The following is a 21,867-nucleotide window of genomic DNA, read 5'->3' on the forward strand; positions in this document are numbered from 1 at the left end:
GTTTGCCATTGCGATCAACGAGCAAGAATTCCGAGGGAGCAAGAAAAGGTGCTGCACATCGTGGATACGGCAGCTGTAGCATACGCACGCACATGGACGCTGCGACGTCGTGGTAGCCATGGCGGAGGCGCCGTTTGACATGCCGGGCCACCGGTGGGACCCGGAAAAGAAGCGCTTCTTCAAGATCGTCCCGGGCCCATCGACTTCCGCGTCTGGATCTAGCTCAGGTGCGCAAGGATCAGGATCAAGACATCGAGGGTCGAAGCAGCGCAAGACGGAGAAGCAGAAGCAAGAACCTCCACGACCGCCATTGCCGGCGCTTCCCACTGCCGCCTCGGGTCTGGGCGTCGGGAGAAGCGCCTTCGGACAAAGGGGATGGGATCCGGTGGCACAGCGCCAGCAAGCACGGAACTCAGTAGCCGTAACACGGCAGCGCGCACACCAGCTTACCGAAGCAGCGTACTCACAGCTAGCGCTGACTCGAGTCTTGCGCCCATTCGATTACATCCGGGAACCGTGCACAATAGCGTCCATGTCCACCGACTTCCATTCGAAGGCTCTGCTCGTGAGCAACACCAACTCAGACCTAGTCGGCGTCTTGGAAAGACCGTACTTGTCGTCCATGTACACGCTTGACTACGACCCGGATGGTTCTGGACCAAGCCAGGTCTGGCAGGGTCCCCGGCAAAGCTTTTACGCAGCATTCCACGACGGCGCCTTGAGCAGTTTTATCGATATTAATTTTGCTACTGGGCCAGCTAGCCCCTCGGACTTTTCGGACCCTAACATAGACGTCTTCGAATTGCCAAGGGTAGTGAACCTGCACGGCTCTGCGTCGTGGGCCTCATGTTGCCTTCCTTCCTCAAGCGGGGACTCGGAGGATTCGTCGATCCTTGCAATAGCGCCGGGCAAGAACGTGCATGTGTTCACCTTTGTGCACACGCAATCGTCACTTGTCGTGAAGCATGTCGCGCAAAACAAAGAGCTGAGCGACATCATGGCGCTTGCACTCGACCCGACTGGACGAGTGCTGTACGTCGGCCTTCGCTCTGGGATAGTACGTGCTTGGAGCCTTACTTCCAATACGCTTACGGCATTCAGGACTGTAGTTGCGGGACAGGGATCGGTGACCAACCTTGCGGTGCCTTCGTGTGGCGAGTTGCTCGTTGTGCGCATCACGGGCGAGGTCTCACTGGTCACCCCAACTGGCGACACGATTCGGACATTCGAGGGACACGTCAACTCGTACCATTTTGACCTTGGTTTCGCTCTCGATCCCGAGTCCCGCGTGATGGCGTTGGCGGGGATCGACAATCGCGTGCGTGTTTGGTCGCTCGACCTATCAACACCGTTCAAGACGTCAGCAGCCAAGATCCCTGTCCCAAAGTTTGGTGGGTTCGATGACGAGTCAGTGAAAACGATCTTCAAACAAGCGCACGAGGATGGCGAAGGCAGAGTGATGGAAAGGGAAGATGCGCTCGGGGCGTGCGTGTTCCCAAAGGACGTGACGGCGTTGCTGTGGCACCCGCGCATGACGCGAGAGGACGAGCCAGCAGAGGTCGGCGGCTTCAAGGACCTGTACGTCGGCGCGGGCGAGTGGGTGTACCACTTTACCTGGCCCTGAGTCCACTCATTCAGCACACGTAGCCACATCGTGACTTCATTTTCATCGAATGCAATGCTGCAGTTGCGGTCTCAAAGCATCTCAAAGAAAGATGGATTGCAACAGATGTGCTGGCTATGGAAAGCGATCTCACTCATCGAACTCAACCGTGGTGACCAGGACGATCTCGAAAGCTTTCCCTGGACACGCACGCTCACCATGCTCTCAAGCCGACGACGCATCCGCGCACACACACTGCACGACACCCCCTCACCCCTATCCCTCTCCCGACACCCCGCTACCCCACACGCAACATCGACCCGTCCACGCACACCTTGACGTGCAACCTTGTCCCCATCGGAACTCGGCAGCCTGTGCGTGCGTGTGTGGCCGAACGAAAGAATGCGCAGAGTAGAGGAGGTGAAAAGGAAGAAGGAAAAGGGGGAGGGGGTTGACCCAAAGCCTGATTCGAGGCTTGCGAGGACGCTCTGGTGGACGTTTGGGTCGGGGGAGTAGAGAGGAAAATAGGGCACAGATACGACGTCTGGCCGGGATATATGGGGGCTGGCAAAGAGAAAAGGCCAAGGTAAAACCAGTAAGATTACACCGTAGAAAGGGAGTACGCTTCGAGTCGTCAACTTGAGCGATCAAGGTCGAGCGATGCTTGCAGCGATTTTTTCGGGGATGGTAGGATGGGAGGATGGAGGTCGAAACCCCCTTTTGTGGTCTAGACCGCAACGCCAGAGGCGAGTGGTTTAGATAAAGCCGATGCGGTTGGAGACGTCAAGAGCATCCTGGTCGGGGGAGAGACGGACGAAGGCCTTCTTCTTGCCATCGGGGCGGATGAGCGTGTTGATCTTGGCGGCCGAGACGTCGTAGAGCTTCTTGAGAGCACCCTCGATCTGGCGCTTGTTGGCGGCACGGTCGACGATGAAGACGAGCGTGTTGTTCTCCTCGATCTTCTTCATGGCCGACTCGGTGTTGAGGGGGTAGAGGATGGTGCGGAAGGCATCCATGCGAGGGGCGTGGGGGACGGCCTTGCGGGGGTACTTGGGCGCCTTGGCAAGGTCGAGAGTCTTGGGGCGACGGAAGGTGGTGTCGGTGCGCACCTTGCGGGTCTTGGTGCCCTGGGTGCCCTTGAGGGCAGCCTTCTTGGCGGCAGTGGCCTTGGTGGTCTGGGGCTTGGCAGCAGCAGGCATCGTGATGAAGTGACGGTCGAGATGGATGGGGATCTTGATGGTGAGGAGACAGGACGGGAGGTGGTGCGCAGACGCGGGTCCTTCTGGTTCTGCTCGCAACGACAAATCCGGCTGGGTGGGCCCAAACTAACAGCCGAATTTTGGAATTTTGCGTGAGCTGTGAAAAGTTCGGCCGAGCTTTGGCGTACATCACGTGTCTGTGAAGAATTTGATCAATGTCATTTTTTTTCGATGTAACAGCTCTGCATCAACATGCCACGTGCTCAACCCCACAGTCGCGCTCTGGGGTCACGAGACCCTTGAAAGGCGAGGCCAAACCGAGTCTGGATCCTGAGCGATGACCAGCCAATTCGAGCAGATAACCGGGCGCACCTCTGTAGAGCAATCGGAATCGCGCGGATGTTGCCGGACGGGCGTCGACGGATGGTCAAGTGACGGGCATGGCACGGTCATGCTGACGCCTGGAACGTGTGCGCACCATGACGCCAGCCAGGCGTGTCGACGACGCTCGGGTATGCATTCAAAGTCAGAATGTAGCCCGGCTTGAGCTTGCCGTGAAGATCAGCTGGAAGAAATCGAATTGCGGAGCGGAGCTGAGCCAGCGAGCGGTCGAGAGCTCACTCTTGTGCGACAGCGGGGCAAACGGTGCCACGGAACGAATGTTGCATGGGACCGTGCAGCGAGAAGATGCACAAGACCATCGCCGCCGCCCAACAAAGAAGAAAATCTGGGGAGGTGGGAGTGCAGATGCGGAAATGCAGTGCGGGTCTGTATCACGGGTGATGATGAGAATGTGGGGCACCACACTCTTCCATGCTATGCCAATTGCAGCCGAGTGCAGCTTACGCTTGACCTCACCGGCGAGCTCTTGATCTTCTGAACTAACCCGCTCGTTCCTGGAAAGGAATGCGCGCGATCTGGATCGGTGCGGAGGCAGTGCGCGTGCACGTGTGTTTGGTAGGTGCAGCGCGATGGATCGAGGGGATGCCACAGGCGAGACAGCGCCCGCATGCTCAGTACAGTATCGTATTTGGTGAAGCCACTCGCTCAGCTGTGTAGCTTGAGCATTGCAGTGTACTGCAATTGAGGCGCAGTCGGCCAGGTCGTAGGATGTGATGGCTTTAGCGGAGAGCGGTGTGGAGCGGGTCGCGACGCGGGGCGATGCAAGGAAAAGCCACGCGATCTGGGGTAGCGATCTTCCAGCGGAAATACCGAAGGGCCCTTTCTTCGATTCGGATGAACCGATGGGCGTTTCGACAACGCGATGGCAGGCGAGGTGGCAGAGGCAAATCGCTTTGCTGCTGCTGACGGCGGAGAAACTCGCAACAAAGCTCGATGGCGGCGGCGGCGGCGGCGGCTGATGCAAACCGAGTCTGGACGGCGCATTGCCGCCGCGCGGATGTTTCCGCACGCAAGTCACGTTACACTGCGCCGAAGCTTTTGCGCTCGCAGGAACTGCCGTGTCTGCCTCATCGTGCTTCGCCCCAGACCCTCGTTCCCAATCAGACCACCTCTGGCACACCTACGAGAACGGGTGCAGGTTACCGGGGTGACAGTCTCAGTGGCGGAAGAGGACCTCTCAACACTTCACCGTTGCCGAGAAGAAATGGTCGCAGAGCCGAGAGGCAAGGGGAGCGCAAACCTTGAGCACCTCCTGGCGTCAGCTGAGACGCACGCGAAGAACGCGTCTGCACAGGCACAAGAAGCGAATGCTGCTTATCAAGACTCGTTTTGAGCTTGCGATACCGCAGTATACGTCGAGCATGTGACCGGACGAGAAGCCCGGCGACCACGTTCGACGAGCGCATGATGTCGAGAGCCCGAGCTCGCATTTCCCGCAGATAAGGACGGCTTGCAAATGCACTGGTTCGTAGCAGCCCAGAATAGGCAAGATAACGTAGTGGGTTGGGATGTCGAATACGCTGCGGCGGAGGTGCAGTCTCGGTCGCGGTGGAACTTCGGACGCGCGAATCGAGAGTTTGGTCGCACAGGTTGACAATGGAATCGGTGGAAGCCAGCACGAGACTCGCTGGTTCAGCGGTACGCGGTCGACTAGCGAGAGGCACATGAGCAACCACGGCCGGGCCAGAAGTGCACCCGTGGGCCAACTCGGTTGCGTGGCCTGGACCGCCGATTTTTGGTGGCGCTTTTGCGGCGAAAAGGGAAAGGGAAATTCGATATTCAACCACCGCTAGCGGAGCCAGAGCGGGTGGACTTGTCAATCACCGCCTCAGCTTTGAGCTTTCCTCCGCACTCACTTGCCCGCTGCTTGTCACTCGCGTGACAGCGACGCCGGTCCAACCAAAATTGGGCGCTTGCTCTGCTTACAGGATCCCGCTACTTCTCCGGCTGGGCTGGCCTCCTTACCGCTCTCCTGCCGCGCGTACTTGCCTATCGTAATGCAGCTGCAGTCCGTCGGCCTTTCGGTCGTTCTTTTCGGATGTAACGACTTGAATTCCAAGCGCGCATCCCTTGCCAATCGGGCCGACTCTGTTCGACCTTGGCCGTGTCACCGCCCTCATCAGAGATAGTGTGCGATAGGGATATGCGTAGGTGTCGTGGACTTGGAAGCACAGGCGTAGTGCTGCGGGCTGTGCATCTGCGCGTGCGCTGATTGGACCGACGACGATCAAAGCGAAGAATCGCGTGGCTTCGGCTTGCATACATGCTGGGGCTCGATCATCAGATACTGGATTGGCGCCTCTTGGCTGCTCATGCAGTGCTCAGCGAGCCGTCGTCATGTGTCGACTCGAACCAATGAGGAGCGGCTGCTGCACGCGGGCTGAGTGGAAAGCTGAGTGCGACCCAGGCCGAGCCTCCAATGGGAGCAGAGCATGTCATCTCGGCCCCAGACCGTCAGCGCAGCATCGCAACGTGATTGGACCAGCCCACCTCGCCCCCACCGACTCGCCACATCAGGCGACATCGATTGGATGCTGCCACGCTCGAGCTCGATGCAACTGGTCCCCGCCCGCCTACAGAGCAGGCTTCTCAAGTGGGCGTATGCGGATACCTGCGCCGAAAGCTGCATTGTGCTCCGGCTATCTAGGCCGGCTCGACTGAAAGCTGAACGCTGCAACGACCTCAGAGCGTCTATCGCTGCGGGACCTTGCCGTGATTGATGGCGTGATGAGCTTGCCCACCGAAAATGAGGTCCCTCATCCGCGGGTTCATTATGCCTAGATTGTGTCGGGTGAGGCGCACAGGACGACGAGGGTAGGGCGTACAAGTGAGCGAGCAGGAGCGAGCAGCCGGCGTTGTCGCCGTTCCGTAGGAAGAGTTGCAACGAGCCGAGCTGGGGCGCGAGCCCATTCTTCTTGTCGAGATCTAGACTCCGCTCCAGCTGCAGAGCGCTGTGGTGTTGCCGTGGCCTCATTCTGGACTTCGACAGGCGTCTGGCCACTCTGTCTCTCGCGCATCGAGACGCGACGCCAGTTTCCATTTGCAATTCCAATTCCAATTTCAAGGGCCAAGGGCCAGATTCGGTCGACTGACGCGGCCCTGACTGTTGTGGCGCTGCTTTTTTTGCCCGCGGGACGGCGAAAAAAAGGCGAGACAGACTGCGATGGTGCCCAGTTGAGCGAAGTTGAGCCGCCGCACGAGCCGCTGTCGAAGCCGTTCTCCTGCGGTCTGGCTCCGGTTGCGCAGATTTGGACAAGCGCCACGCTACGATACCGCACTCAGCCATGTGCGAAAAACTGCCATGCCGAACGCTGCGCTCGTGCCGTGTTAGCCTCGTGGGTTTGGTTAGCTGCAGCCAGACGGGCATCGCTGCGGTCGCCTGTCTCAGCTCCCCGCTGACACCACCGCTGCACCTCGACATCCCCACCCGACGGTCAGCCCAATAGGGAATCGTTCTCTCCCTCGACCCAGTCTGGAACCCCGTCGTTTCCATCCAATCGCAGCGTAGCATCCCATCAGCTCATCCCATTGATCCCACCCCTTCATCTCGCCCCTCGTGGCCCTCGCCTCGCCCGCCTCGCCTGCCTCGCCTGCCTCGATAAGCACGGCGTGACCCCACATCCACGTCGACTGTCCGCCTGCACGCGCTATCGGCCTGCGCCACGCTCTCGCAACCTCGCCTCGCTCTCATTGGCTCCCCGTTTCCCGTGCCTGATTCCTCTGCGCCTGCGCCTGCACCGGCGTCGAGGCCCCACCTGTCACGCTCTGCCTATCTCTCTCCTCCCTCCTCCCCTTGGTATGCTGCCTCCAGGCCGCACACTGCCCCTACGTTCGACTCCGCCCCACTCCCTTTCGAATGCAATCTGCTCGCAAGCTATAAAGACCATTCCCTCCTCGCCTCTTCCCCGTCCTTTCTCCTCATCCAAATCTCCGACTCACCACAACCCCCTACTCTATTCATAATGTCTTCTCCATACTCTCCTTCGGAGGAGAAGGTCAAGGCCGACTCCTACAAGGGTGACATCGTAGCCACCCTCGAGGATGGCGTCGGCCGCAACGACGTCAACGCCTTTGACCAGCGCAAGGGTGAGGAGCTCAAGCACGCTCTCCTCCCTCGTCACATGGCCATGATTTCCATCGGCGGTGTCATCGGCACAGGTCTCTTCCTCGGTACCGCCTCGTCCCTTCACAACGCCGGCCCCCTCGGTCTCTGGCTTGGCTACCTCGTCATGGGCTCCGTTTGCTACGCCATGATGATGTGCCTTGGTGAGATGATCTCTTACCTTCCCGTCCCCGGTGGTCACATCAAGCTCAGCGAGCGTTTCGTCGGCAAGCCTCTCTCCTTCGCCATGGGTTGGAACTACTGGTACAACTGGGTCATCGTCCTCCCCGCCGAGCTTTCCGCCGCTGCCGTTCTCATGTCTTACTGGTCCGATGCCAACCCTGCCATCTGGATCTCGGTCTTCCTTGTCCTCGTCGTCGCCATCAACCTGCTCGGCACCCGCGCCTACGGTGAGGCCGAGTTCTGGTTCGCCTCGATCAAGATCATCACCATCGTCGGCCTCATCATCCTCTCCATCTGCATCGACCTCGGCGTCGGCAAGCAGGGACGCCTCGGCTTCCGCTACTGGAAGAACCCCGGCCCCTTTGTCCAGTACAACAAGATCGAGGGATCCCTCGGCCGCTTCCTCGGCTTCTTCTCCGTTCTGGTCAACGCCGCATTCAGCTTCATCGGTACCGAGATCGTCGCCATCGCCTCCGCTGAGGCCAAGAACCCCCGCAAGTCGGTCCCCAGTGCCATCCGCAAGGTTTGGATCCGTATCTGCCTCTTCTACTTCCTCGGCACCTTCATGATCGGCCTCGTCTGCGCCTCCAATGCCCCCGAGCTCACCAAGGGTGCCAAGACTGCCTCGCGCTCGCCCTTCGTCGTGGCGATCAACAACGCAGGCATTAAGGCCTTGCCCAGCATCGTCAACGCCGCTCTTGTTACTTCAGGTGCGATCTAACACTCAGAAAGCATTTATTCCTTGATCATCGAGCTCACCTTCTCCTCCTTTTCATACCTTTTCAACTATCTTTAGCTGTCTCGGCCGCCTCGTCGGATCTCTTCACTTCGAGCCGCGCCCTCTACTCGCTCGCTATCGCCGGTTCGGCTCCTCGTATCTTTGCCCGCACCACCAAGCGCGGTCTTCCTTACATCGCTGTTGCCGTCTCGGTCGCCTTCTCTGCGCTCTCGTACATGTCGGTCCAGGCCGGTGCCAGCACTGTCTTCGGCTACTTTGCCAACATGACCTCGATCGCCGGTATGGTTACCTGGTTCTGCATTGGTATCATGTACCTGCGCTTCAACAAGGCGATGAAGGTGCAGGGCATGTCGCGAGACGTGCTTCCCTACAAGGCCGCCCTCCAGCCCTTCTGCGGTTGGTGGACTGTCTGCTCGACCTTCATCGTGATGCTCTTCAGCGGATGGTCGATCTTCCTCAAGGGCAACTGGTCCACCTCGGACTTTATCACCAACTACATCCCCATCCCCTTCTTCATCATCCTCTACCTCGGCAACTGGTTCTACAACCGCAACAACGGCGCCCACATCCCCGCCTCCGAGGTCGACCTCACCACCGGTCTCCGCGAGATCCTCGAGGCCGAAGAGCCCGAGGAGAAGCCCACCACCGTCATGGGCAAGGTCTGGCACTTCATCTCCTAGATCGCCCAAAAAACTCCTCACTCCCGCCTTGTAACACTACCACTATATCCTCTGTCTCGCACGCTTGGTTTTTGCAAAGGGATTTTCATGTTTTCACGTCCATCATCTTTCTTGGTCTGATTCGTGTGTGCTTGTGCGCGAGACAAAGTCGGCGACGGCGAGTTGGCGGGACGCCTTCAGTCCGACGTGAGGTCGACGACGTCGTCATGCGCGGTCGGAAAAGTCGATGCGGTCGAACAGCGAGACCAAGATGGCATTGTTGGCGTCGTCGTCTTGCACCGTGTCGGACTCGTCTTGAGGCTCCTCGCCTGTACCAGCGGGGCCGGACGTGCTCGACTCCTGTGGGGCCACTCGACGGTAGTTACGAGGTACGGCCATACGTCCGGCGGGACATGCCAAATATGCTCGCCTGCACTGCTGGAGCTTGGCGGGGTCGTTGAAGATCTCCTCGATCTGCTCCGACGACAGAAACACGGCTCGCATGAGCCTGCGCAAAGCGATGTCGCTGACAAGCCGCATGGCGAAGAAGCAGAAGGTAGATGCGGTGGAGGAAGAGCCAAGGGGGAGGGACGAGTCGAAAGTGTTGGCAGAGAGCGGACGAGGGGAGAGGGAAGGAGTGAGACGGGGTAGCGATACTTTTCAAGTCGTCCTTGATCGTGCCGCCGACACATTTCTCACGCTGCGGGAAGAACTGTGCGGAACGATGTGCGGACTCCAGCGATGTTGCGGAAGTCAAGCTCGCGGTGGGGAACATGTTGGTGCCGAATGGCGACGGAGGGATGATTAGGGCTATGAAGTACTCGCTAAGCAGTCTCGCACACTTGTGTTTTGCAAAGAGATTCTTCATTTCGCGTCCGCATGCTTCTAGGTCTGATGCGCACGAGCGAGACAAAAGTGTGCGCTAAAAGCCCCCTCCCACCCGCTTACCCACGGGGGCTGATGCCGATTGAGATGCTTGCCATAGTGCTTGAGGATATCGAGAGCCCCTTCCTACCCGCTTACCCGCAGGGACATTTCTTGAGGTCGTTCTTGATGTGCCTATTCGTATGACCCATCCACCTTGGCTGCTGCCTACTTAAGATCGGATTCGGCCCCCCCTGCGCACGCCATCGACTCAATCGTTGATGCGTTCATTGAAATGGACCACGTCACGCCAAGTCGGTCCGTATTTGTCGCTGTCGTCGAGGCGCGCGATGTTCGAGCCGATTCCAAAGACGATCACCTTCTCGTTCCTGTTCCAAACCACTTCGACGTTCTCCAGAACAACGAGAGTACCCCGTCTGAACAGCTGGCATTCCAATCCCAGAGCGTTGTAGAGCTGCGAACCTGCGCAGGCCCAGACTTTCATGTCGAAGTCGTCATCGAAGGACACCGTGATCTTCTCCCGCACCGTCTGTGGGTACGTCCTGGCCACATTGGCCTCCGTGATCTTGCAGATGAAGCGGAACGTTCCCTCCCACGGGTACCTGGAGACGTAGTACAGCGGCGGAGTCACCATGTAGTTCCAGTAGGTCGTTCCGTGAAGCGTGAAGGGGTCCGAGTGCTTTGTGAAAGGGTTGATCACCTCGATGGGGCTCTCGCCATCCCGAGAGGCGGATTCGGAAGAAGATGCATGCTGAAGAGCACGCGGGGCAACGATGCCGCGTGCCTCAGGCCTACCGGGGGAGGCGGGGGACATGTCGTGCGCTTGTTGGCGCTGTCGAAGCTTGGCGGGATCGCCGAAGAACTCGTCGATCTGTTCCTGCGACAGGACTAAGGCCCCCCTCAGCCTGGGCTGGACGATGTTGCTGATAGGCGGCATGGCGAGAGAGCGGAAGAAGGAAAGCGTTGGACTTGCGATGCGAGGGGCTAGGGGGAGGGGGCAAGGTGGAGTGTGTTAGTGAGTGGACGAGGAGAGGAAGGAGGACGCTAAATGGAAGAGAGGAGATACTTAAGTCTTCGTCTGGCTCGCGTCGCCCGCACATGCTGCGGAACAAGATGTGCGGAATGTCGTGCGAGGGTCAGCGGTGCGGCGGATGAAGACTGTGATGCGGAAACAAATTTTGGTGGTGCGGAACATGTTGGTGCCGCGTGGCGACGGATCAATGATCAGGGCCATGAAGCACGCACCCAGCGGCGGAATACCCCTTTGCCGCACTGCTTCGATTCACACAACAATTTCAAAGCTCGAATTTTGCTCGTCTGATGACATTACTTCGGGTGCGGAGACTGGCGGATGTCGAGTCGGGTCGTGATGCAGTGATGCTGCCTTTGACGTGCAGCTCGGTCGACATCTTGTTCTCGCGGTGGATCGACGCTACCAATTCTGCAGCGAGCTAGACGAACGAAATGAGAAAGCGCAGTGCTTGACGCCAAAGATACATTTCGCTTGGGCGATTCCGAGAGCGAGTACGGAAGCACTTGAGCGAGTGCAAAGCTCGGATCGAGATCCATCAGTGTGCTAAGCCGTTGGGACGATCGAGACAATGTACTAATCGCTACTTCTTAGACGTCTTGGTGGTGCTCACTCGAGTGGTGCTCTCCTCGGTGATGCGCATGGGCTCTCGCAGCTTCTTGACCTTGGCGACGCTCAGCTTGTTGTGCTCCTCGAGCTCGGCAGCGAAGCCGTCGAGACTTTTGACAATGGCATCGAGACTGTCGGCGAGAAGTCGGACCCTGTTCACGAAAGTAGGTCCCTTGCTGATACGCTTGAATGCCGCTTCGACCTCAGTCCTTTTCTCATGCTCGGACTTGTCCTTCCGCACGACGCGGTGCGACGTGTACTCGTAGCTCGAATGCTTCGTCATGGCCTAGACCAGAGAAGTTTGAGGAGAAGCGGATGCTGTCAACAGCAAGCGTCGAAATCAAGTCTTGGATTCCCAGCAACCTACCAAGAAAACAACAAAGCAGAACAACGATTCTTGTGCTTCGTACTTGAGGAGGGCGGAGGATGTGCCAAATTGCTCGGCGACCAGTTGAAGATGATTGTGGTAATGGCGAGGGAAGTTTTTCGACGGAAAAGGATGGTTATGTATACGTGCAATGAGGTGCGGAACTTCGGCTTCCGCAGTCTTTCGCGAGGACTCAAGTGAGACCCTGCATCTCCCCCACTCCCATTGCTACGTGCTCATCGCTGCATCGCTGCATGTTGGACAGCTAGCGGAGTGCATGACCGAAATGAAGCCGAGCTGCTCCGCCTCAAGGAGGATCAATCGAGCAGGGCATCGACACGTAATTTCATACACAGGCATGCACACGAAATGAAGTGATTCGGATGGTCGTCGGATTTGCTAGGACGAGATAAACGGCTCGTTGCACGCATCAGGAGTGAGACAAGTGGGTGCTCTGCATTCGAGCTATTGCGGATAGTAGAGCCGGTTGAGCTCGCGGTTGAAGCGGGTGACGTCCTCGAAGCTGATGTTGGAGTTGCCTGCGTTGAGCTTGACATACGTCGAGATCGTGTCGAAGCGCAGGCACCTAATTCTGCCGAGGCTATGTCCACGAACGACATCTTCGACCTTGACAACATCGCCGCCCTTGATGCTGTGCGGCGGCAGCCGGCCGCTATACATGCTTGAGTTAGGATGGACGAACAAGGTCATGGTTTCATCCGGCGTAATCTCGAGTCTGACCTCAAGGAAATTGCCTGCGTCGATCTCGAAGTCCGGAAGCACTCGTGCGATGAATGACATGCGTGCGCCTACAAGCCCGTACGGCGAGTCCCACAGCAATACTCGCGAACTCGAAACTGACGCAGATGTCAGTACCGGGCAGACGGAATCGCTCGTCGCCGAGCTCCCGCCTAACACCAATGTTAGAATCGAGTGTCTTTTTGCTGCCGTCGGGGGGGATCGTTGCCTTGGCATTGCGGGCAGCTGGCGCATTTGCAACAGTGGGCCTGCCGTGCGAGGCTGTAGCGCAATCGACACACAGTCAGCTACTTATTCCAATGCAGCGAGGTTTGAAGCTCACTTGCCAGAGATGCCTCGGCCTTGTGCGCTGGCAACGGCGACGTACCGTGATGCTACCCGTTGGGCTGTGATCGAGCAATTGCAAGCCCGCAACCGCAGCGGGTGGCTCGAATTCATGCTGTGATAAGATCAACATGCCAGCCAGAGTGGCAATACTTGCGATTAATTTACAAGGATCTCGACCGCAAGGAATGCAACTTTTCCAATCGAGAGGATCAAGGAGCCCGTTTCATCCAGAGTATACGGATTGGGCGTCTTGCTCGCCAGATTAGCTTGAAGCGACACAGTCGAGCCGGGGACCACTTGAGGAGCTGCCGCTGCTATGGTCGGACTTGTGACCAACTTGAGTGGTCGAGTCAGCCTCTTTATCGCCTCTAAAAGTCCAAACAAAATCGCATCGAGGAGCTCGGTCGTCCATCGAATCATCCTGCTTGTCGCTTGCGCTCGAATGCGCGTCTTCGTCGCTGGATGGCTTGTTCGTCGACACCAGCTATGAGGCGGATCTCAAGGAGGCCGGAGACAATGTTCGAAGGAGGGAAAAGCTCCGTGCAGGACAGGCTTTGCTATGGATCAGTGAGCTTATCGGGGTTCCGCGTGCAGCGGCAAGTCTCGGAAAGAGTGCGAAAGCGTGCTGTGCAGCGACTGCGTGACTTCAAAGCATGATCCTAAACCACTCGTGGAGATGAGTCCAAGTGCGGCAGCACCCCGTTCAGATTCGGCGCAGCCGAAACCAACAGAGTGTCGGATTGCTGCACAGATGCAAGCGTTCCTGCAGCTGTTCTGCTGCGAAGCTCTGTTCCGCATGTCGGCCTCAAGCTCTCGGAGCATCCCGCTCTTGCACACAGTCAGCGTGCCTCAAAAACTTGCACACCGTCAGTATGCCTCAAGGAGCACTTCACTCGGAATCACAAGTCAAACTCTGATTGCAATTGGGACAAGTTAGGTTACGCTTTGGAGGCGGGAGCGTCCGCACGGGCGGCATTGATGGCCTTGATCCAGGCTGCGGCGTTGCGCTGAGCGGGTGCGCGCAGCTTGAGCGTGTCTGCCTGCGGCGCACCGCCCCCCACAGCGGGCATGGAGTGGACCACATTGAAGGCGTCTGCATGTCTGCTGCTTTTGGCCTTGGCCTCGTGCGCGCTCACCTCGTTGACGGGGATGGGCATGCGGTACAAGCTGGCGTCCTGGGCATGCAGCACGAGCAGCAAGTCGGTCGTCAGCACCAGGCGCAGCTTGCGGCCCGATTTGGCCTTGGCCACCATCTCGTCGCGCAGCACACGTCGTTGGCGCTTGACGCCCGGCTGGGCCGGATCGACAAACGGCTTGGTGAGATCCAGACGCGCCTCTTCGCCCAACCACAGATTCTGCGAGAGCTTCGACAGCGCCGTCGTGTCCTCGTTTTCCCGAATCGCCTCGTTGGTCTTGGCCAGGATGTCCTCGGCCGTTTGCTTGGCGCTCGCCACGCGTGCATGGTCAACATGGTCCTCGGGGGTATACCGCAGGATTTGTGCCAACAGCAGCGGGTACCGCGTGAGTCTCTGCATGGGTACGAGCAGGAAATGGCTCAGATCCAGCCCTCGAGCAGCTGGATGATTCGAGCGCAAATTGAGCAGGTGGATATCCACGCGTGTATCGCGCTTCCGCTCGGCCGCAAGGATCTCGCTCGCGCTCTGCTGGTTGACGCAGTAGGGCAGGTAGACGCTCATGGCCGGCATGTGGCGTTCGAGCACATCGCCGATCGCACCCACGAACAGCCGGTCCTCCTTCTGCCGCGCCTCCAGATCCGACAGATACGACACCGCCGTCACCAGCACGCTCTCGATGTTGGCAAAGATCACCGTGCTCGCCTTGGCCGACAGCATGCTCTGCATCGAGTTGAAGAAGACCTCGACGATGATCTGCACGTCGCGCACGTGCGCCGTCTCGGTGGCGATCAGCTCAAAGATCGCCTCTTGCCGCTTGCGCTCCGTGTCCGAAAGCCCGGACAGCAGCTCGCGGCCCACGAGACTCGACCACGACGGCGCACCGCTGCGTGCAGCTGCGCTCTCGGATGCCTCGGACGACTCGCCGCTCGCGCGCTGCGGCTCCGAGATCAAGGCGGCTTGCAACAGACCGCCTGTTGGCGTCGAGGCTCCCATCGCGATCGGACCACTGACGATCCGACTTCCGATGCCCGACTCGGGACGCGAAGCCGCTCCCGACGATCCCGTCCAGTTGCTGCGGTGCGACATGGACTTGATCGTTGAGAGGAAGCCCGAGGTGCGCGACGAAGACTCTCCCGCTGCGGAACTGGGTCGTGCGGGCGAGCCGGTCGCGAACGAAGGCGGCGACGCTGGCGGCACCATGGAATTCTTGGCCACCGCACTCGCTGCAGTGGCAGGCAGAATAGGCTGCAGCGACACCTCCTTGGTGAGCTTGAGGTAGCGGTCGTAGGCATCCTCCATGCGGTCTTCCTCGGTCGCCTCGGCGGTGTTGTCGACAGCAGGCGTTGGTGCGTCGCTCGAGGCGGCGTCGTTGGGAAGCGCAGGAAGGTCGCGGCTCGGACGCTTCTTGGGTCGGCTCGGCGGCTTGCGACGTTCGGGCTCCTCGGGCTTGGCGGGGCGCTTGGCCGTGCGCGAGCGCGAGAGCATCATCAGTTCGTCGAGATTCTTGTGTCGCTTCTGGCCCGGAGGCGGAGGCGGACGTCGCCCTGCTTTGGTAGGCATGCGCTTGACCGAGTCGTCTGCCTGGGAAGCACCCACCTGCTGGCTCTGCTCCGGGCCGTCTGCAGAATCGGCGGCTAAATCGTCGGCCTTGACAAGCACACCTGCCGCTTCGAGCACGCGCAGCCTCTCGATGGTGTGCTGGCGGATTTCCGCTTCGGTCTGCGGCGCAACTTGGTCGTCCGCGTTGAGAGGCGCATCGCGATGGTCCTGGTCTTCATCATCATCGTCGTCACTCGAGGTCCATCCTGTGGTGGAATCGGTGTCTTCCGAGTCGGAGGCTTCGTGAGCTTGATCCTCCACGCCAACGCCAGACGGAGTCGCAGCCGAGTTTCCGGCCTCAATGGTGCCGAGCGCATAAGCGACTGCTTCCATCTTGGATGCCTCGATGGCCTTTTGCACCTGACGATCCTCGCGCATGCGCGCGATCTTGATTTCGCGGTCCTCCGCTGCCGATGCTGCCAGCGCAGCAGCTAGCTGCGCTTCTTCGTCCGCCTCGTCTACGGCGTCGCTTGTTGCATGAGCTGCAGACGTACCGGCGCGTGTTGGCGTGTTGGGATCGGCGTCCACATTGAGCTTGGATGAGCTGGGACTCTTGGTGTCGGCATCAACCACTACCCAAGCTGACTTGGAGTCGGTGCTGGTCGGCTCGGACTGCTGCGAGTGCCGGCGCACCATGACGCCCGAGCCCGTATCGCTGTCCTCCTGCCCGTGTCCACCTGGTCGGGCTACATCCGGCGATGCCTGGAAAGCGTTCGTGCCTTGGCCGCCTGTTGGAGTTGATCCTGTACGCAGGCGAAGCGAAGATCCATCAACTGTCTCAGCACACTGCCTCTACGTAACCACTCACGCTCACGACGACTCCGGAACAAGAGGCTGAGCCGACCTCACCGAAGCTCTCCCGACAAGGAGGCTGCGGCAAGGAGGCTGCAGATAAGGCGGGCCAAGGCGCCCAGGATCACAAGGAACCCGCACAGCTGGCCCGCCTTTTCCACGGCCTCCCGGCCTGGTAGTCATACGAGGCAAAAGGCGCGAGGCAAAGTGCGGAACGGTACGAGATTCTATTGAGATCGACCCTGGGACACGATGGCGAGGGCGCCTGCCCGAAGGCAACAGGGAAAGAAAGGAACGCAAGGGAGTCCGGACCAAAAGGAGGAGATGGGAGAAGGGGCCACACTAACCAGAAAGCTCCAGGTACGTGGCGGGTGCGACGAGGATCTTTGCGCCGCCCACGTCGACGCGCCACCAATTGGCATCCTCCTGATCGACAACGAGCAGCTCGTCGCCCTCGCTAAACGTGGCTTCTTCCGCCGAAGCGCCCGAGTAGTCGTACAGAGCCTTGGCCTTGGCAGCTGATGGGCAGAGAGATGTCAGGTCAGTTTTTAAATCTAGTCACAAATCGCGCCAATCCCGCAATCTACATACGCTTGTCAATCGGCTCGACGTACGAGCGCGGGAAGAATCCCTTCTTGGACCCGCTAGCGAGCGAGCCGTACCACCAGTCGCTGCTGGCATCCTTAGGCGGGTGTGCCGAGAGGACGTCGTTCTCCTCAAAAGTGAGGTCCTCGTCGCGCTGACCCGAGTAGCCGTACAGTGTACGCACGCGCACGGAGCGACTCAGGTCAAAGCCCTCGACCTCGTCGCTGCCCGAAGCTGCATGACCGTTGGCAGGCTTGCGGGCGTCGAGGTCCTCAGGTCCCTCGTCCTCGTCGCCGCTGTCCTCCTCGGCCTCTTCGCGCACCGAAGGCTCGTCTGGAACGAACGCAGTCGCCTTCGTGTTGGCCTGGTCGTTGGCGAGGCTGTTGGCCCAGTCGACGCTCTGTCGGTTGGGGTTGGCAGCGGCAAGCTCGCTGGCGCCAAAGTCCGAGTCGAAGTTGTCGGCCATGGGCGGGGCTGGGGGCGCAGGCGGCGCAGGAGGCGGCGGGGGAGGAGCATCCGCAGCCCCTTCGACCGTGCGCTCTCCAACAGCCGACGAGACCTGCGGAGCCGCAGGTGGACTCGGCGGCGGCACGTACGTCTGGACCGGGGGCGTAGCATCGCCAATGACAATGCCGGTAACGAGCGCCTTGGAGCGGTCGTTGGTCTGCGCCTTTTTGAGCCTGAGGCCAACCTGAATCTGGCCGAGCAGAGCACCGCGATCGACAGGCCCCTCGGCTGGCTTGATGACCGGCGCTTTCGGAGCAGCAGGTGCGGCCGGAGCAGGCGGAGCGGCTGGAGCAGCGGGTGCAGCAGGAGGCGCAGGAGGAGCCGCGGGAGCCGAGGCGGGCGGGGTGGAGCGGCCGCTGCTGGGGATGAGATTGCTGAAGAGCGCCTGAGCCAAGTTCTGGCGCGTGGCGCGCGTGCTGGACCCAGGGCCATCAGCGTCGTCATCATCGTCGTCTTTGTCGGATTCTTCCCAGTCGTCGTCATCATGCTTGGGCGCGGTGAAGATGGTGCGCGATGCAGAGGTGGGCGTGGCGCCGGTCGGCTGGGCCGAGACTGGAGGCGTAGCACGGGTGGCGGCAGGTAGGTTCGAGTCGGCCACAGCCTGCTGAGACCGGAAGAAGGGATTCGTGCCTCCGCTCGAGGGCTGCGCGGGGGCCACAGCGGCGGGAGGACTGGTGACGGCGGCTCCGGCTCCCTGCTGCATGCGGTGGAACGGGTTCGTGCTCGAGCCTCCACTCGGGCTCGGCTGAGCGGGAGCGGGAGGCGCCTCTGGGGCAGGAGGAGCGAGGCTGGTGGGCGACGTGACGGCAGCTGCAGGCGCAGCAGGTGCGGCCGGTGCGGCGCGCGCTCGCGAAGGAGGTGGCGGAGGAGGTGCACCCGCCTTGCCCGACTTGCGCGAAGGAGGCGGGAGCGAAGACGCTGCAGGCTTGGCACCACTGTTGAACATGTTCTGGCGCTCCTTGAAAGCCTCCTCCTGCTTTCGTGCCTCTTCTTCCTGCTCCTCGAGTCGCTTAAGACGAGCCTCGCGCTCTGCCTTCTCTTTGGCAAGCACCTCTTCGCGACGACGGATCATGTCTTCCTGGTCGTTGATCTCCTCCTTGGCGGCCTGAACAACTGGAGCAGGAGGAGGAGCGTCGCTGCGCTCAGCCTCCTTGATCTCCTGCTTGACTGTAGCGAGGCTGGCCTTCTCGGTCTTGAGACGGTTCTCTTCGAGACGAGCCTTCCTGGCTTCCTCACGCGCAGCAGCCTCGGCATCTGCCTGTGCGCTCTTGGCGGCAGCCTCTGCTTGCTCGGCCTTGAGGCGCTCCTCGACGCTGGTGTCGACGGGAGTGGGACCGGCGGGGGCGACGGCACCGAGCATGCGCATTCGCTCCTGCACACGGCGCTGGGCCTCGGATCGGATCCAAGCGGCACGCTCTTCGGCGGACATGTTCTTGGGAGGGCCCGAGGCAGCTGGAGCCGGGGATGCGGGAGCGACTGGCGCAGGAGCGGGTTTGGGAGGCTCGGCAGGCGTAGAGGGCTGGGACGAGGCGGACCTCTCGGCATCGCGCTCGCGGTAGTCGTCGTTGCGGCGGGRAGAAYCTCGGTCGTCGTAACGGTCGCGCGAGTAGCCTGAGTCGCTGCGGCGATCGCCATCGCGGTCAAAGGTGCCGCGAAGATACTCGCCGTCGCCGAGTGTGGAGCCGGATCGGCTGGAGCCTCGGTCGTTCTGGCGATCGCGGTCTTCGGAAGCGTATCGGTTGTAGGGATCGTTGCGACGGTCGCGTTCGCGGCTCTCGCCGAGCTTGCGGTCGCGCTGTCGGCTCTCCCTTGCCTCGATGCGCTTTTCGAGCTGGGGGAGGCGCTCGTGCATGAGATGCATGAGCTCGCGCTCGGCCTTGCGGCGAAGGTCTGCCGAGTCGCGTCCGCCACGACGGTTGTAGTACTCGATGTCGTCCTGCACGCGGCGGATGCGGTAGCGAAGATCGTCCATCTCGCGGTCGAGCTCGCGATCCTCGTCGTCGTCGGCGCCCTGCTTGTCGAGGAGCTTCTGGGTGTTTTCGAGCTGACGCTTCATCTCGGAGAGGTCGTCTGTGGCACTCTGACCCTCGTAGCGCACAGTCTTTCGGTCAAGGTGGCGACTGCTGCTCTTGTAGCTGGGCACGTCGGCGTCGTCGTGCTTGTAGGCGGTGGCGTCCTTCTTGGGAGCGACGGGGTTCTGGTGGAAGGAGCGCGCCTTGGCGTAGGAGGCGCCGCTGTTGGAGCCAGCCTCGGGGAGGTTGAGGCCGGTGCCGTGACGAACGCTGGTGTCCTTCTTGAGGAGGTCCTTGAGGAAATCGACCGAGTCGTTGAGGTCCTTGGCGGAAGGCGGGATGAGCTCGGAAGGCAGGGTTTCGGGAACGTCGTTTCCATTGAGAGCGCGGTAGATGAGGCCCATGGCGACGTGGAACTCGTTGACGTTGAGCTTCCCTCGGTTGCCGGTATCGGCGAGATGCCAGATCTGCATGAGCTTGTCGGTCTCGAGACCGCTCTGACCAAAGACCTCGCGAGCGACCTCGCCGTTGATGAAGCCAGTGCCTTGAGAGTCCCATGCGCGGAAGATGGAGTCGTAGCTCTTCCTCTCCTCCTTGCTGAGCGCCCAGGGGATGCGAGGCTCTTTGGAGCCCTGCTGCTGCTGGCTGAGGGTCTGGATCTGGGACTGGAAGTTGGATGGCTGCATGCTAGCCTGGCTGAAGTTCATGTTGCCAGCGACGGGAGCGCCGGAGAAAGGCTGGGAGGCGGGGAGGAACTGGCTGCTCATGAGCTGCATGCGCGGATCGCGGATGGGCATGCCGGTCATCTGAGGCATGAGGCTGGTGGGCTGCATCTGAAGACCACCGGCGCCGCCCATGTATCCGGTCTGTTGGGGTTGGAGACCGCCCATGTAGCCGGTCTGCTGGGGCTGAAGGCCGCCGCCCATGCCGCCGCCCATGCCGCCGCCCATGCCGCCGCCCATGCCGCCGCCCATGCCGCCGCCCATGCCCATACCCATGCCCATGCCCATACCGCCGAAGTTGGAGGTGGCCTGAGGACGCAGTTGAGACTGCATACCGGGCTGCATACCCATGCCACCGCCCATCATGCCGGTTTGTTGTGGCATGAGGCCTTGCTGTTGCTGCTGTTGCGGGAATCCGGTCTGCATTGGACGTTGGAATTGGGACATGCCAGGATATCCGGTCTGTTGAGGCTGGAGGAAGCCGCTACCCTGCTGCTGCATTGGCTGCTGCTGCTGCTGTTGCTGGGGATAGCCTGTCATCTGCGGCTGCATTGGGCGGCCCCAGCCCTGGCCTTGCATGTTGTTGTACATGCTGGGTAAGCTGAGTGGCTACCCTTTTGAGCGCGTGGAAGGAGGGGGTGATTGCGAGGGAAGGCGGATGGATGGGATGAGAGAAGGAAGGGATTGAAGGGGAACGAGGCGGGAAGGGGAGAGAGGGATCGCTCGGACGGAGCAGCACCGCACGCGGACTCGGCACAGCCTGTCTCGGCTTGCGGAAGGAGCAGCGTCGAGCGCAGCTGCTGAGACGCTAAGCAGCTGGTCTGTGCTGTGGCACTGCCGATCCACCGCACTCAACACTCGCTGCGGAACCACCAAATGCATGCACGGCTACGTCGATTGCAAGCTCAAAAGGGCGAGATCGAGCGATTTCAAAGCCTCGAATACAAATTCCAACCCCGGCCGTTACCTGCTGGCTTCACACTTGGCGCCCATCGTAATCAATCGCCTTTACATCTCCCGATGGGCCTCCACGCGAAATCCAGGGTCTCGATTGCTGTCCATCACCGCTTGCACCTTTGCGTGTGCTTCTTGCTCTCGCTCAACGACTTTATTCCTAGCAAAGATGCCGAGCTATCTGATTGGAAGGTACGCACTCAACGACCACACATTGCTCCTAGTTGTCGTGCTGCTTAGCTGACTCGGTGATGGTTCGACTGGGTATAGGGTGGTCGATCCGATCCTGGGGCTCGCTACAGGCGTGATGGCGTATGTGCTGTGGGAGAACGATGGACGCAACTCGCACGAGCGTCCCACAGGTCGTACCCTTCCCGAGCTTGTACGTCGACGATACTACAGCGAAGAGCCTCCCGCGAGCTTGTACGCTGGGCCGGAAGCAACCACACGATCGCTGTTCCACATCCCCTCAGCCTCGCACAAGGCCACTCCCACCGACTCGGCAAGCTCAAGGTCGACAGAGCAGATCATTGCAGATGCCAAGGAAAAGGCGGCTCGTGCAAAGGGTCAGGCTGGAGCAGATCTGCGTGCCATCAGATCCGCCGTCACCGACGAATGGAATCAGTCAAACTCGCGATCCTAATCTTCCTCACACCTTACAATCTTGTCCCGGCTCCAAACTCACCTTGTACAACA

The 21,867-nt window shown here is 60.2% G+C and overlaps 7 protein-coding genes across 7 annotated transcripts; 3 read left to right on the forward strand and 4 right to left on the reverse strand.

The window, feature by feature from the left end:
• Positions 1-118: 118 nt before the first annotated feature.
• Positions 119-1,624, forward strand: PAN0_018c5606 (uncharacterized protein; the record flags this gene model as incomplete). Its single annotated transcript, XM_014798835.1, has 1 exon — positions 119-1,624. One exon carries the CDS (start codon positions 119-121, stop codon positions 1,622-1,624), a length of 1,506 nt encoding a protein of 501 aa, XP_014654321.1.
• A 734-nt stretch (positions 1,625-2,358) lies between these two features.
• PAN0_018d5607 (60S ribosomal protein L23a) lies at positions 2,359-6,178 on the reverse strand (the record flags this gene model as incomplete). The annotated part of the gene is made up of 7 exons (XM_014798836.1): positions 2,359-2,891; positions 3,145-3,176; positions 3,262-3,367; positions 3,424-4,266; positions 4,445-4,854; positions 5,170-5,412; positions 6,030-6,178. The coding sequence occupies 7 exons, from the start codon at positions 6,176-6,178 to the stop codon at positions 2,359-2,361; spliced, it is 2,316 nt and encodes a 771-aa protein (XP_014654322.1).
• A 988-nt stretch (positions 6,179-7,166) lies between these two features.
• Positions 7,167-8,908, forward strand: PAN0_018c5608 (amino acid permease; the record flags this gene model as incomplete). Its single annotated transcript, XM_014798837.1, has 2 exons — positions 7,167-8,199; positions 8,286-8,908. The coding sequence occupies 2 exons, from the start codon at positions 7,167-7,169 to the stop codon at positions 8,906-8,908; spliced, it is 1,656 nt and encodes a 551-aa protein (XP_014654323.1).
• Positions 8,909-9,112: 204 nt separating this feature from the next.
• PAN0_018d5609 (uncharacterized protein) lies at positions 9,113-11,694 on the reverse strand (the record flags this gene model as incomplete). Its single annotated transcript, XM_014798838.1, has 5 exons — positions 9,113-9,413; positions 9,840-9,898; positions 10,053-10,756; positions 11,103-11,223; positions 11,416-11,694. 5 exons carry the CDS (start codon positions 11,692-11,694, stop codon positions 9,113-9,115), a joined length of 1,464 nt encoding a protein of 487 aa, XP_014654324.1.
• A 549-nt stretch (positions 11,695-12,243) lies between these two features.
• Positions 12,244-13,284, reverse strand: PAN0_018d5610 (uncharacterized protein; the record flags this gene model as incomplete). The annotated part of the gene is made up of 4 exons (XM_014798839.1): positions 12,244-12,543; positions 12,641-12,798; positions 12,901-12,976; positions 13,030-13,284. 4 exons carry the CDS (start codon positions 13,282-13,284, stop codon positions 12,244-12,246), a joined length of 789 nt encoding a protein of 262 aa, XP_014654325.1.
• A 518-nt stretch (positions 13,285-13,802) lies between these two features.
• On the reverse strand, positions 13,803-20,808 carry PAN0_018d5611 (uncharacterized protein; the record flags this gene model as incomplete). The annotated part of the gene is made up of 3 exons (XM_014798840.1): positions 13,803-16,342; positions 16,739-16,909; positions 16,983-20,808. The coding sequence occupies 3 exons, from the start codon at positions 20,806-20,808 to the stop codon at positions 13,803-13,805; spliced, it is 6,537 nt and encodes a 2,178-aa protein (XP_014654326.1).
• Positions 20,809-21,340: 532 nt separating this feature from the next.
• On the forward strand, positions 21,341-21,814 carry PAN0_018c5612 (uncharacterized protein; the record flags this gene model as incomplete). Its single annotated transcript, XM_014798841.1, has 2 exons — positions 21,341-21,363; positions 21,442-21,814. The coding sequence occupies 2 exons, from the start codon at positions 21,341-21,343 to the stop codon at positions 21,812-21,814; spliced, it is 396 nt and encodes a 131-aa protein (XP_014654327.1).
• Positions 21,815-21,867: the final 53 nt, after the last annotated feature.

This window comes from Moesziomyces antarcticus (assembly GCF_000747765.1).
Source record: "Moesziomyces antarcticus DNA, scaffold: scaffold_v10018, strain JCM 10317, whole genome shotgun sequence".
Classification (NCBI taxonomy): Eukaryota; Fungi; Basidiomycota; class Ustilaginomycetes; order Ustilaginales; family Ustilaginaceae; genus Moesziomyces; species Moesziomyces antarcticus.